General features: G+C 36.5%; 1 protein-coding gene across 1 annotated transcript in view; it reads left to right on the top strand.

Annotated features, from left to right (window-relative positions):
* The window catches only part of LOC127658883 (pre-mRNA-splicing factor CWC22 homolog), a 49767-nt gene that overhangs the window by 15472 nt on the left and 20468 nt on the right, over positions 1-13827 (top strand). The window contains exons 4-14 of the mRNA XM_052148423.1: positions 1186-1238; positions 1324-1401; positions 1505-1762; positions 3469-3597; positions 3684-3852; positions 3931-3984; positions 4555-4690; positions 4835-5041; positions 6539-6601; positions 7587-7682; positions 11126-11210. Coding sequence (XP_052004383.1) covers positions 1186-1238; positions 1324-1401; positions 1505-1762; positions 3469-3597; positions 3684-3852; positions 3931-3984; positions 4555-4690; positions 4835-5041; positions 6539-6601; positions 7587-7682; positions 11126-11210 — 1328 coding nt within the window. The remainder of the gene's footprint in view (positions 1-1185; positions 1239-1323; positions 1402-1504; positions 1763-3468; positions 3598-3683; positions 3853-3930; positions 3985-4554; positions 4691-4834; positions 5042-6538; positions 6602-7586; positions 7683-11125; positions 11211-13827) is intronic.

Here is a 13827-nt window from a genome sequence, read left to right as displayed (position 1 = left end):
GATGTTTGTTTTTGCAAACTTCAGCCAGGCTTGGATGTTTTTCTTTGTAAGAAAAGGCTTCAGTCTTGCCACCCTACCCCCATAGCCCATTCATATGAAGAATATGGGAGATTGTTGTCACAAGTAGCACACAGCAAGTACTTGGCAGAAATTCCTGCAGTTCCTTTAATGTTGCTGTAGGGCTCTTGGAAGCCTCCCTGACCAATTTTCTTCTCGTCTTTTCATCAATTTTGGAGGGACGTCCAGTTCTTGAGAATGTCTCTGTTGTGCCATATCCACTTGATGATGACTGTCTTCACTGTGTTCCATGGTATATCTAATGCTTTGGAAATTCTTTTGTACCCTTCTCATGACTGATATCTTTCAACAATGAGATCCCTCTGATGCTTTGGAAGCTCTCTGCGGACCATGGCTTTTGCTCTGAGATGCAACTAAGAAAATGTCAGGAAAATCCTACTAGAACAGCTGAACTTTATTTGTGATTAATCAGAGTCACTTTAAATGATGGTGTGTAATGACTTCTATTTAACATGAGTTTGAATGTGATTGGTTAATTCTGAACACAGTCACATCCCCAGTTATAATGGTGTGCACACTTATGCAACCAGGTTATTGCAAGGTTTTTCATTTTCATTTTTCCCCCACAAAGATTTCAGTTTGTTTTTTAATTGAATTGTTCACATTATAGGTCACATTAAAAGTGGAAAAAGTTCTGACATGATTTATCGTTGTCTCATTCTTTTACATCACAAAAACCTGGCATCTTAACAGGGGTGTGTAGATTTTTTATATCCACTGTAAACCTACATTTTTGCACCAAATCTGACTTGACAGCTCAAAAGAAAAACTATTATTTTAAGCCTACCATAGTGAATCAGGATAAGGCAGAGCACAGATTTCTTAAATAATTGCTAAATAAATAACTTTTTTTGGTTTCAACTATATTAACATAGCATATTTTTTCTTTGTTAATATTCTAACTTATTACTTTAGATGTGCTTCACTTTCGTTCTAGTAGAATTCAAATTTAGCCCATCTGATACATTTTTCTGATTTAGGAGTTTACATGAAGGCTTTTCATTCCGATTGTTCTATCAATTGGATCATCATCAACATTGTTAGGCTATATGTAAACATAGCTTGTATTGTTTCTGTGCATTGCTAACATGACTGTTTTTGTTTCAGCGTGCCTCTGATGACAAGAGCAAAAATAGACAAAGAAGCTCCTCACTTGATAGGTAGGTCTTTTGTTTATCTCGACTAAAATATCAATTCCGAATTCTGAACTGCCTTTAAAACTTTGCAAATGTTTCTCCATCAAAGGGATGAAACTCAGAGGTCACCGTCAAGATCTCGCTCCAGATCCCGTTCTCCACCTGATCGCTATGGAAGGGGTCGTAGGTGAGCGAAATGTGTTATGCCCAGATTTCTTTTTTTCGTCCTGACGTAAAATGATCAACTATCAGTTCTGATATTTTTCTCCTCTCCTTTGTCCTCGCATCAGGTCCAGGGAGCGTGAGCGAGACCGAGGCCGCTATGGCAATCAGGATCATTATGAGCGGCGCAACAGCAGAGAGAGGGATTGGGAACATAGGAGGAGGGGAAGGTCAGCCTCCCCAGCCAAGAATGATAAACCTCTTGATGAGCCTCCGGTGAAGAAGAGGAAGGAAGGGTTGGACCCCATCCTGACCCGCACTGGTGGTGCATATATCCCACCTGCCAAACTGCGTATGATGCAGGCGCAGATCACTGATAAGAGCAGGTTGGTGTCAAACTGAAAGGGCGCTGACCCTAAACCTCCATCTCTCATTAGCTCATTGCTACTTGGTAAAAATCATATTTTGTGCACTCTACTCAGCATTTTTATATTCATATTGTATAGTTTATTTAAAGGAGAAGTGTGAAATTTTGGTGTCACTAGTGGAACTGAAATGCAGACATAATGACTGTTCAAACAAGTTTCAAACTCTCCCTGTCTGTTTCACTTTTGTTGAATATTTGGTATGTCGCTCTTAGGGATGCCCAGATTAGGTAGTATTTTTTACACTCTATTTGGCCTTTAGTCTTTTGTTCTTCTGATTTTATTTCTTATAGAGAAAATAACATCTGTTGCTGTTTCTTTTTCCTCTCTGTCTTACTGTATGGTGATTCAGAGATCCAGAGAATTACAGTAATTAATCTTGAAAACAGAGACTTCACAATTTTGAAGATTTTGGCTATTTTGCTCAACCCACATATGAAAAGGTTAGCCACTAATGGCAGATGTCAGTTAAATATAGAAGCCTTAAAAGTCACACCAAATGGTGCCAAAGCTAAGGGTGAAAAAACTAAATTGGGGGAGGGGCGGTTAATGCTATTTAAAGTTTCAAATTAATCATGTTAATTGCACTTTCTAAAATCCATCTGAGAGGGTAGGAGGTAACAGGAAGTGATTAACATGTAACAAAGATCTTGGCTCATCCATCTTCAATTATATTGATTTTAAAGCCTCTTTGAACACCATGCTAAATAAGATTGTGATTTATAGATAGTGGGAAAAGGCATCCACATGAATTCAATAAATTGGTCAATTCAATTCCTCATGTTGAGGAATGGAGGTCACCAACCAAAAAATATAGAGGTATCCCTCATGGTTGGACAATATCTATAGCAGTTGTCCTTTGCTTGAGGCCAGACACTGAGGTGATCAAGACAATATGTCAGAGACTAATCTCAAGTGCAATAAGGACTGAAAATTGGATGGGAAAAAATTGCTGTTCTCCAAGAAACCGAGCAATGCTAAAGACCTCACCATCAGGATTTCATGCTGAAGTACCCACTGAGGAACAGGCAACTTTGAATGTTTTGCCCTGATATTGCTGGTCTTTAAACTGTGACCTTTAAAATGGTACACTGTCCATTATCTGTTATTGGGTGGTAAAGAGAAAGTAGAAATTCAACATCACTGCTGTATTAACAGGCTGAACTCCCTGACCTTGGATTTTAAAAGAGCTATAGCATCATTGGGCCTATTTAGATTTTTCCCATTCTGTTCGTTATAGTGTTCGCAAAGACGGCACTGTTGTGATATTTCAAAAACATTCTGGTTAGGGCTTATTCTAAACCCCTATCCTTAAGTTAGTAAACTTCAGCAATTTATTTGGCCCAAACAGCTTGTTAACCGGCTCTATTTGAACTATGTTTTGTAGACATTTCAGCCTTAGGTGTGCTATATGTTTTTGGGGTTTTGTCAACTTTAAGCTTTTTATGGAATTTAATTCTTATTTTATCCAACAGTGATAAATGTCAATGTTCATCATCATATTTGCATACAGAATAACACTTGATCTTTCTTAAATCTATTTGATGCAGCATTTTGTTTACCAAAACCTAACAACTAAGCTTACCTAGAGCTTTAACAATATTATTTCGCTGCTGTGAAGCACTAGTAATTTCCAGGGAATGCAAATAAATTTTTCTATTCAACAGTTTGGAGTATCAGAGAATGAGCTGGGAAGCTCTCAAGAAGTCCATCAATGGCCTGATCAACAAAGTGAACGTTTCCAACATTGCCAACATTATTCAAGAGCTGCTGCAAGAGAATATTGTGAGGGGCAGGTAAAGATGGCAGCTGTTGTATTTTACTGATCTAAGTTTATGTTTTTGCTGAAAACATAGATGACCCTGGTTTTGTGCATCTTTAGGGGTCTTCTGGCCAGGTCTACACTTCAGGCCCAAGCTGCTTCTCCCACTTTCACCCATGTGTATGCGGCTGTGGTGGCCATCATCAACTCCAAGTTTCCTCAGATTGGAGAACTTATGCTCAAGAGGCTAGTTCTCAATTTCCGGAAAGGTTACAGGAGGAATGATAAAGTAAGCCTTTAGGGAAGTGCCTAGCTGTTTCTAAAAGGAGACCTATTCTCTAATTAATTTTTTCTTGTTATTTTTCAGCAACAATGTCTCACGGCATCAAAGTTTGTGGCTCATCTTATCAACCAGAACGTGGTATGTCCTTCCTTTCAAAGCGTGTGATTTGCAGATTAAAAAAAAGATCAGTTTACCAGAAATTATTTAAAGGTTGTCCTTTTGAGTATACAGATTTTAAAGGAATAATAAAAAAAAATATATAGAAATTATCTAAATACAATGCCATGTTGTTCCACATATGTAAGAAATAATTTTCTTCCATGCAGTTAGACATAATTTTTATGCTTGTCCCTGCAGCTCTCAAATATGAATTGCATTATTTTCAAGTCAAATATATTGATGCACCATATTTGAATGAATGTGAATGCAAATTATATTTGACAGCTGTAGTATAGGGAACTGAAGATTCCCTTTTGATCAGAGATTTTTACTGAATAACCATGTATGAGCTGCAGTACTTTTTTGTAATTTTTGGAGCTTTATAGCCTCAATTCTATGGAAAGAGTGCATTGAACATTTTGCTAAATTTATCTTATTTTACACAGTTGAATACATTTTCAGTTTTGGGAGAACAACCCCTTTTTGTGTTTAAACTGAAGTATAGGTTGATTTAATTGCACTGTATCCTTGTGTTTCTTTGTCTCTTAGGCCCATGAAGTCCTGTGCTTGGAGATGTTAACCCTGCTGTTGGAAAGACCCACTGATGACAGTGTAGAGGTTGCCATCAGCTTTCTAAAAGAGTGTGGTCTTAAGCTGTCAGAGGTGTCCCCCCGAGGCATAAATGGTAGATTTCAAACCATTTTCTGGATGTTTCTGGAGTTTTCTAATGTGAAAACATTGTCTTTGAATGGATGACTTGATCCATTTATCCAACATCTTCCTTCTCAGTTTGTTGCAGTCTTAAAGTGGTCTCTTTTTTTTTTTTTAGCCATCTTCGAGCGCCTGAGGAACGTCTTGCACGAGTCAGAGATTGATAAGCGTGTGCAGTACATGATTGAAGTGATGTTTGCGATCAGAAAGGATGGGTTTAAGGACCACCCCATCATCCCTGAAGGACTTGACCTGGTGGAGGAGGAGGACCAGTTCACACACATGCTTCCTCTAGAAGACGATTATAATACTGAGGATATCTTAAGTAAGATAAGTCACACGCATTCATTACATTTCTAAAGGGTTAACACTCGTCTCTCCATGTTAAGAATGGGAGAATCACAAATGTAAGATTTCAGTAAACAACTGATTTTATATTTCAGTAAACTACTGATTTAAGACTTCAGTAAACTGCTGAACTAAGATTTTAATAAACCACCAATTTGACATTTCAATAAGGTGCTATTTCGAGATAATAAAAAAAAGGGCTCAGTTACGAATTCAAACGACTGATTTTAGATTTCAGTATACTACTGATTTTAGATTTCAGTGAACCATTCATCAGATATTTCTTAACCTTCTGTTTGACATTTCAGCATATTACTTATTCAAGATTTCAGTAAAGTACTTATTTGAGATTACAGTAAACCACCACTGATTTGTGTTTCAGTAAACTTCTGATTTGGCATTTCAGTAAACTACTGAACTAATGTTTAGTAAACTACTCACGATTTTATTAAACTACTTCTTCTGATTTTAGATTTCTGTAAACGTTTTGATCTGAGACTTCAATAAACTGCCGTTTTGACGTTTCAGTAAACTACTGAGTTGAGATTTCAGTAAACCACCAAATTTTCATTTCAGTTTTTGCTGATTTTAGTTTTCAGTAAACTGCTGATTTGGCTTTTCAGTGAAATACTACTGGTAGTTTGAAACTAAACTAAACTGCCAGTTTGACATTTAGGTAAACTACCGTTTTGACACTTCTGTATACTACTGATTCAAGATTTCAGAAAAATACTGTTTTAAAATTTTTGTTGTTTTGACTCTTAGCATAAGGAATTATATGCAGGTCATTTGCATGTTCCTGCTTTGATTCAGTCGTTTATTTAAATGACACATGGCAGTTCAGTCATACTAAAACGTTACATTTACATTACATGATTAATAAATAGTGAGTCAGTCATGACGAAACACAATATATGATAACTATTTAAATCCCCCTTTGTGTTTAAAACATCATCTGCCTTCATCATTCCTACTGAAGGTGCTGAGTGTAAGATTCAATACCTCACTCACCTAACCTGCCAGCCCTCAATTTCTCATGTTTAGCAGCTAATTACCCCGATCATAATAGATGGCTTCCTTCTCTCTAAAGCCACCCAAGAGGCAGAAAAATAACCCCATACTCTCAAACCGGAGACTGCAATCCCTGCTCTGTTTGTGGGTAATTGAGGGTTTTACTCTCTCAGGTCTCATATTTAGCCACTGTCTATGCTGATGTTTATGGCGTTTATGGATAAGCATCTTTTCAAAAGCTTCTGAGACAAAGTGTGCTAATTGAAAATCCATACAAGCTGGCCTTCGGGGAGCATGAACAGCCATTATCACATTAAGCTCTCTATGTATTATACCTAATACACAGCAAATTCTTTATGGGCAATTGCATCTGATTACAACTTGTTGGCACTGACTTGATTGCTGCGAAAAGTGTAATTGCAAACGAACTGTCTCCTTTAAATCAAAAATTTTGCTTTTGCAGATGTCTTCAAGTTGGATCCCAACTTCCTGGAGAACGAAGAGAAGTACAAAGCAATTAAACGGGGTGAGTTTATTCATTGTTTTCAGTACACTTTCTGGGGTCTCCTCGTAATCGCCTATTATGAGAGATGCCCTCTGATGCACCATCTAGCACATTTTAATTTTAATTGTGTACTAATTATACAATGAACTGGAGATGGTCATTAAAACGACATTAAACCTTTTTCACGGACTATGATGATGCGTTTCTAGCTTATTTAGTGGCATAAATCTAGCAAACGTTTTTATATTAGCAATTTTTAAAAATTTTTAGCTTAAGTTTTATAAAATTATGCTTTGTTTTATATGTATTTGTAATTAGTTTAAAAAAAATTGTTACCACACCTGCGAGGGGGTTTATTATACAACTGCTGACAGAATGACGGTACATTTGGCATTTTCTCTCATCTGAATGCCGTAATACACCGCTCTCTATTTTATTCCTCTACTGGAAAGTCATTGAAAGTAATAGTGGATTTTTTAATTTGCTGTTGGAGCAAATGGGTAAGTGAAAATAATATTTGCCGTTGTATCCCATTGACCACTGTTGAAGTTTACCTGCCATCTTTCTCTTCCACGTTCCAAAACCCGGATTGTGAACATGGAAGAGAAACCCGGATTTGTGATACTTGTTCTCTGATTTGGAGATGATTACACTATTTATGGCTTGAGAGCAAAGCTAATGAAATTGTTCAACACTGAAGAATGTGACAATGCATTAGTGAGCTAAGGTGCCAGTGTGTTTGTGTGTTACGCCTGTCACTTTTTCCTGAAGTCATATCATTAATCCCAAGTAGGATGAATTTTGAATTGATAGGGACTTTTTTTATTGCAGGCGTTAATGAAAACTGATAATGAAACTTGCCATTTGACCTTTGCAAACATATAATTTGAAACCTAAAGATATTAATTAATAACGAATTTGTTGAATCAAATAATGGCAAATTTACATTTATAATGCCTTATTTGCCATATTCTGAAAAATGATCTGGGATCTGTTCATTCCTTAGAAATTTTGGACGAAGGAAGCAGCGATTCTGGTGATGATGCAGATGGCAGTGGAGATGATGAAGATGATGATGACGAAGAGGAGGTAGCTGGAGAAGGTATTTATTTAACATTCAGCATGTATCACATGCTTTATCCTTAGAGAAAAACAGGCACAACTGTACTAATATTCAGCATTACAATGTGGCTGTGTATTGGCTTTTAAGACTGACTACATGGTGGCGCTATCTTTTAACTAAAGCCTCTTGACATTCAGGAGTCTTGTTCTAGTGTTGCGTTGTTGCAGTGTTACTTTGTGAGTGCTAATGTTTGGGCACAATGCTTTGCAATAGTTCCCTGGATAATCTTGCTCAAATGGCCCTTTGCTTCTCTGAGCTGAGGAGGAAGTGCATAAAATGATATGGTCATCATAGTCTGTTCCAGGCTATTCCACAGCTTATTTTCTCCCAGAAATTGAAGAGAGTGCTCAAACACATCATCAACCACTGTACTCTTATTTGATGTTGATGTATCACACCCACAGTGTTCCTGAATGTGGATCTTTCTTTAACTACATGCACTTACATGTCTCAGTGGTTGAAGTTTATTAAAACTTACAGAAGTCTCAAAACCATTCCTTTATCACTTATTTTATATTTTGTTTTACCCTTTGTCCAATATTTTGTCCAATTGTATCAAAAGTGTATTTAGTGTATTTACACCAGTGGTTAAACATTGTTACCAATCACAGACCATTGAGTCCATAATCCTACCAGTAATGGTGAGACCAAACTAGAATACTCACAGAAAAATATGCCTTGCATTTGCCCCACACAAAATAATATTTTAATTTAATGGAATTAATTTAATTGTAAGTAATAATTGGGATAACAAAATCAAATAATGGACAATTGATTTTTCTCATAATTGTGCAGCTCACTTTTGGCCTCCATTTACTCCTGGTATTAACATGCGTTTCATATCCGAATAGTATCTGGATATTCTGTAGTTAGATGTTGTTTACACCTTGCTGTCAATTGTGTCTCTTCTGTGATCGAATAGGGGTCTGATCAAAGTTACCCACACAAAATGTAAAATGCTACTCTCTGTCATTTAGCAAATTTGAAAAACATTGATGGATAATTAAAATGCATTATATCAGTTTTAAAAAAAATTGCCTGACACCAAAGATTCATTTTGGGTCGCTGAAGCAAATTTTATGATATTCATCGCACATTCTGCGCGAGTGAAGCCTTGTTTCATGTGTGATGCTCGTCATTAGAAAACAGGAGAGAGACATGAGCAAGTGATGGGTTGAGGTGAAAGACGAGATATTCCAAGTGTATTCCAGTGGAATAATTAATGAGTTTTGTTCATTGTTTGGGTGACAAGATTGCAAGACTGCAGTGTCTGTTGTGTTCACATTGCGATCATGCTATGGCTGAATTAACAGGAAAAAGGCAAGAACACATGACACAGCTTTAAAAATGGATGACTGTAGCAGAACCTCATCACGTAATTAATTACTTAGGTAGTTATATTCAGATAACAATATAATTGCCTTTGCATTTACACCATTTACACCTTCTTTGAATGTGGTTAGAATCCATTCCTGACCACCTCCGAATATGGTTTCAGCTATCCGATTACCGAAAATGTCACTTGCAATCCAATCATTGAAAACGCAATGTTAATGCAGTGTGTAAATGGGCCTTTGATATTTATGAATATATTGATTAATTCTTTACACGAATTATAACTGTGCATTTTCATTAAAATGTTCAAAACTTTAGGGGTTTGGTTACAAAGTAGTTAACAGTGTCAGTGAAGAGCATGCTTAAGATGAATATGAAACACTTGATATGTAAAATAATTTTTGTTATGCGTCCTTTTCAAATCAATATGTCATTTTGTCAATTTATGCCAAATATGGTAAAATTCAGAATACATTATGCTTGGGATCATTGCCTTTTTCATACATTGATAATCAAATCAGTTTTTCCAAATATAAATAGGGCTTCTCGTTGCACAATATTTTTTGTCTCTTATTTCTCAACACACAAGACAGATGCCTCTGGTGGACAAGATTGCGCATTCTAAAATTAGAGACAAATATTTTCTATGAAGGTAAACATACCGCTGCCACTGCCGCTTGCCGTCTGTCAGAGGTGCACAGCTATGACTCTGGAGGCTGCACAAAACATGCAATGCCACAGAGAGCAACTCATTCCAAATTAATTAAATTCAACCCAAATCATTATAAAAAAAACAGACTATTTATTCTAGCCATCACTGGATGATATATGTATCTTTTATATAGCCTACACAATGTATTTTCAGTTACAAGTATGTCTTTTTGTGGTTTGACAGCTTGAATGAATCCTACTCAAGGCTTCATACAGAGCAATTGCATAATAAACATCGCTATTTCTAATTGTTCAGTTTTCGTAGTTTCACCAGTTTCATACACAACCTGCAAACTGATCAACTTCACTTGTTCAATCTTAAAGAATTACAAAAACATTCATAACTTTTGTATGGATAGTGACTAGATTCACAACTTTGAACGTGTCCTGAGTGTTATAATTGTGCCTTGCTCTACACGCATTGCGATGCTTCTCGTTCAGTGTGTGACTGGCCTCAGTATTATGTACAGTAAATGTTACTTCACCACAGAGCCAAAAGTGCCCATAGTTGAAAAAGCATCCATATGTCACATTAGATGCATTAGTCTCATTGATTGTAATGTGAAGATTCAAGTGGTCTCTGTCATTGAGGGCAGACGATGTGAGTGGTTCGCTGTCTTTGTGCAGTGCTTTTGTCCTGTTCCTGTAATCAGACAGGGCTTAGCTGTGTCAATTGCCTCCAAAAAAAGCTTCTTCACCAGCAGCCTGTGAAGTGTAAAAATAACTCCACAAAGAACAAGTGACCTCTGGGGGGAGGCATATCATATGGCAGAAACTTTAAAGGGATAGTTCACACAAAAATAAGAATTCGGTTATCATTTACTCATCCTCATCTCATTCCAAACTCTCATGACATACTTTCCTTCTGGTAAGCACAAAGGTGATTTTAAAGAATATCCTGTCCACTGTTTTCTATAAAATCTTTGTATAATGGGACTCTAGGGGTGTCAAGCTCCAAAATGGAAAAAAAGCACCACGAAAGTATTATTATTATTTTTTTTAAGTCTTCAATACCATTGTTTGAGGAGTTGACTGAAATTTAGGTCATTATTCACTAAAAACTGTTGTAGCTGTGGAATGGCTTCAAAATACTTGGAATATAGAGAACTTTTTTTTTGTCATTTGGGGTCTTGACAGCCCCAATCGCCACCACTTGCCTAATATGGGAAAGAATGGTCAGGGTGTTCTTCAAAATTCACAATTTTTGTTTCATTGAGCATAGAAAGTTTTTCAGGTTTGAAAAAAACATAAGGGTGTAAATAATGACTGATTAAATTTTTGGGATAAATATTCCATTAAGGCAGCCAGTGATTCTTCATTATCTTTTTGTCTGTCTTTCCTGTTATATCGTACTGTCTGTCTTCCCTTTTATTTAGAACAAGAGAAAGTCACCATATTCGACCAGACAGAGGTGAACCTGGTCGCATTCCGACGAACGATTTACCTCGCCATCCAGTCAAGGTGAGTGTGTGTCATGTGATTCAAGGGTACTGTGTCGTCTTCTGTGCTTCTGTCAGCAGAATGGAAGTAGCTCTAAAAGCCACCAGAAATAGTCTGTGTGAAGGCTTGCTTAGGCTGGAATTTAAAAACAGACTACATTGAAATCTCCGGTGCAAGGACGAGACAACAGCCCTACGAGTCTTCAGCAGCCCTACCAGAATTCTTATTTTTTGGCTTGTTTGTTTTCAGGACGAAAACCCCTGAAGCCCCTTGGGCCGTAGTGCACAGATTGAATTCATATGATTTCATATTAATTTTAATTTAATTTTGCCACCAAGGAGCAGCCAGGGTGTGTGGGGGTTTCACGGATCAGAAATTGCCGTGGTGAAAGAGGGTTTTTTAGAACAGTTTAAACAACAATTACAGAGCTAATTGCCAAGAGCAGGGGTAGAAATCCAACAAGACTCTTTCTCTGTTTGAATCACAAGGACCATCTCTTCATTGGAGAGAAACAGACACTGGTGCTGTGCGATGTAGCTAAATAGTAATCTCTTAGCCACTGTTTGAGAAGTACATTAAGAATGCTTAAAATTAATTTATACATTTAGGCATGATTTCCATACTGTTTTACGATAATTGAACACAAGGGAAACTGAGCTTTATTGATTTTCTTTTTTGTACAAATATAACAACACAGTAATAAACAGCAGGATTTACCGATATTTACCTACCTTTTTGCTTCTGAAGTTTAAATTATAGACTCTGTTTAAATATGCAAGGAATGAAGGAAGGATCACAAAACTAATCTATTGTGATTTTAAGATAATCAATGACCAAAAAATTGCACATTTAAATTATTGAATGCACTTACATCCACAATCTTACACTGATGAAAATAAAAAGCTGACAAGTATGTGGTCATGTAAACACCTTAAATGGCTATCCTTTATCATGAACTGCAATAGCTATCGGCACACCTAGATTGTTGCCCATCACCCAGATTAAGCGCTTCATGGACCTTTAGTGATGTGAAATGCAGAAAATTATCCTTTAAATCTCATGTAAAAACATTATTTATATATATATATATATATATATATATATATATATATATATATATATATAAAATAGAAAACAGATTTTTGTTATTAGTGTATTGGTGTGCATGCGAGTATTGTCTGATATTCGCAGTGTTGCTTAATTTTATATCGCCAGCAAAATCATCATGATATATATATATATTGTGAATTTTCATTTCAGCCAGCCCTATATGCCACCAGGTCCATGCACGCACCATGTCTCAGTTGTGTGTATGTTTGCAGTGCTTGACTAGCAGGCAGCCTTAGAGCACGCTGTTGGTGCTTCTACTTTCCACTTCTATTGACCTAAAGCTTTTTAAAAGGCTTGTATCTCAGAGAATAGTTGAAAGTGCAAAACCTTTCACCACCTCAGGGCTGCCAAGCACTCGCACATTAAAGATGCAGCAGAGGCTGTTTCTAAATCAAGAGCTCAGCTTAGATCGGTTGATACGAAGCTTTGCATGCACACTAGATTAATTTAATCAGATTTTCTTTAAATGCATGCACTATATATGCTTTCACAGCTTTACTGTACCACATCTCACACGACATGTGATGAAGCTGCATTCATTAAATGATGACAGAAATTTTATTTTTGTGTACTATCCTTAAAGTGTTTTTTAAACTTGCCTGCTGGCACCTGGATTCATCTCACAAAAAAAGAGGGCAAAGTATAGAGAGATGAACTATAAAGGTCTCACTCTCCCTTTCTACAAATTGATTTTTGAAGCACGATGAAACTGATTTGCCCCACTAAAGCCCCCTCCCAGAGGTGAGGCTAGTGTATGGGCAGGAAAATATCATGACCCAGTAGGAAATTAGATTAGCCCAGATTTTTTTCTCTCAAGACCGAATGCACTAGTTTGTGGCACAACCCCTATGATTTCCATTGCTGTCTTTTTACTTTTACACACACACACAAGCACGCACATATACTGTATATATAGGTTCTGTTTTATGTTTTTTTTTGCAACATCCTTGCATTGTGCATCATGTCTCTGAAATAGTTTTTTAAATTCTGGTGAATTTATTGGCCAATTGGTTTTGTAACATCTCTGTTACATGTCCGGTGTGTCCTGAAGTGTCATATCTGCATTGGAAAATTCAGAACATAAGTGGTCATTCCACATTTGTAATATACATATTTAGGGAAGCATTCTTTTAAGTGCTTAAAGCTTTACATCCAGATCGCCTGCCCGTTATATTTCCATCATAACTGCATTAATGTAATTGTGGTTTTTGCTATTTTTAGAAAACTAAGGAATGAGTCCAAACTGTTTTCTGTATAAACAGCATTATGCCACTGATGCTTGGAGTATTTTTGTTTTTAAATTCTGCAACATTGCGTACTTCTTACTTCTTAGAATCCACAAAATGTTTATCATTAAAAAAAGTAAGAGAGAGTACAAAAATGTAGTTTTCATTATATTTATATAGTACTACCCTGATGAAGTTATTTGACAATAGATATTAACATATATTCAGTTGTTTTGTTGGATGTATGTAAATATCTAATATGTACTGTAGTTCTGAAGGGCAGTACTAAAGAAAAGCAAAAT

This window comes from Xyrauchen texanus, chromosome 18, assembly GCF_025860055.1.
Source record: "Xyrauchen texanus isolate HMW12.3.18 chromosome 18, RBS_HiC_50CHRs, whole genome shotgun sequence".
Classification (NCBI taxonomy): domain Eukaryota; kingdom Metazoa; phylum Chordata; class Actinopteri; order Cypriniformes; family Catostomidae; genus Xyrauchen; species Xyrauchen texanus.
This window is presented reverse-complemented; position numbering and strand designations above follow the sequence as displayed.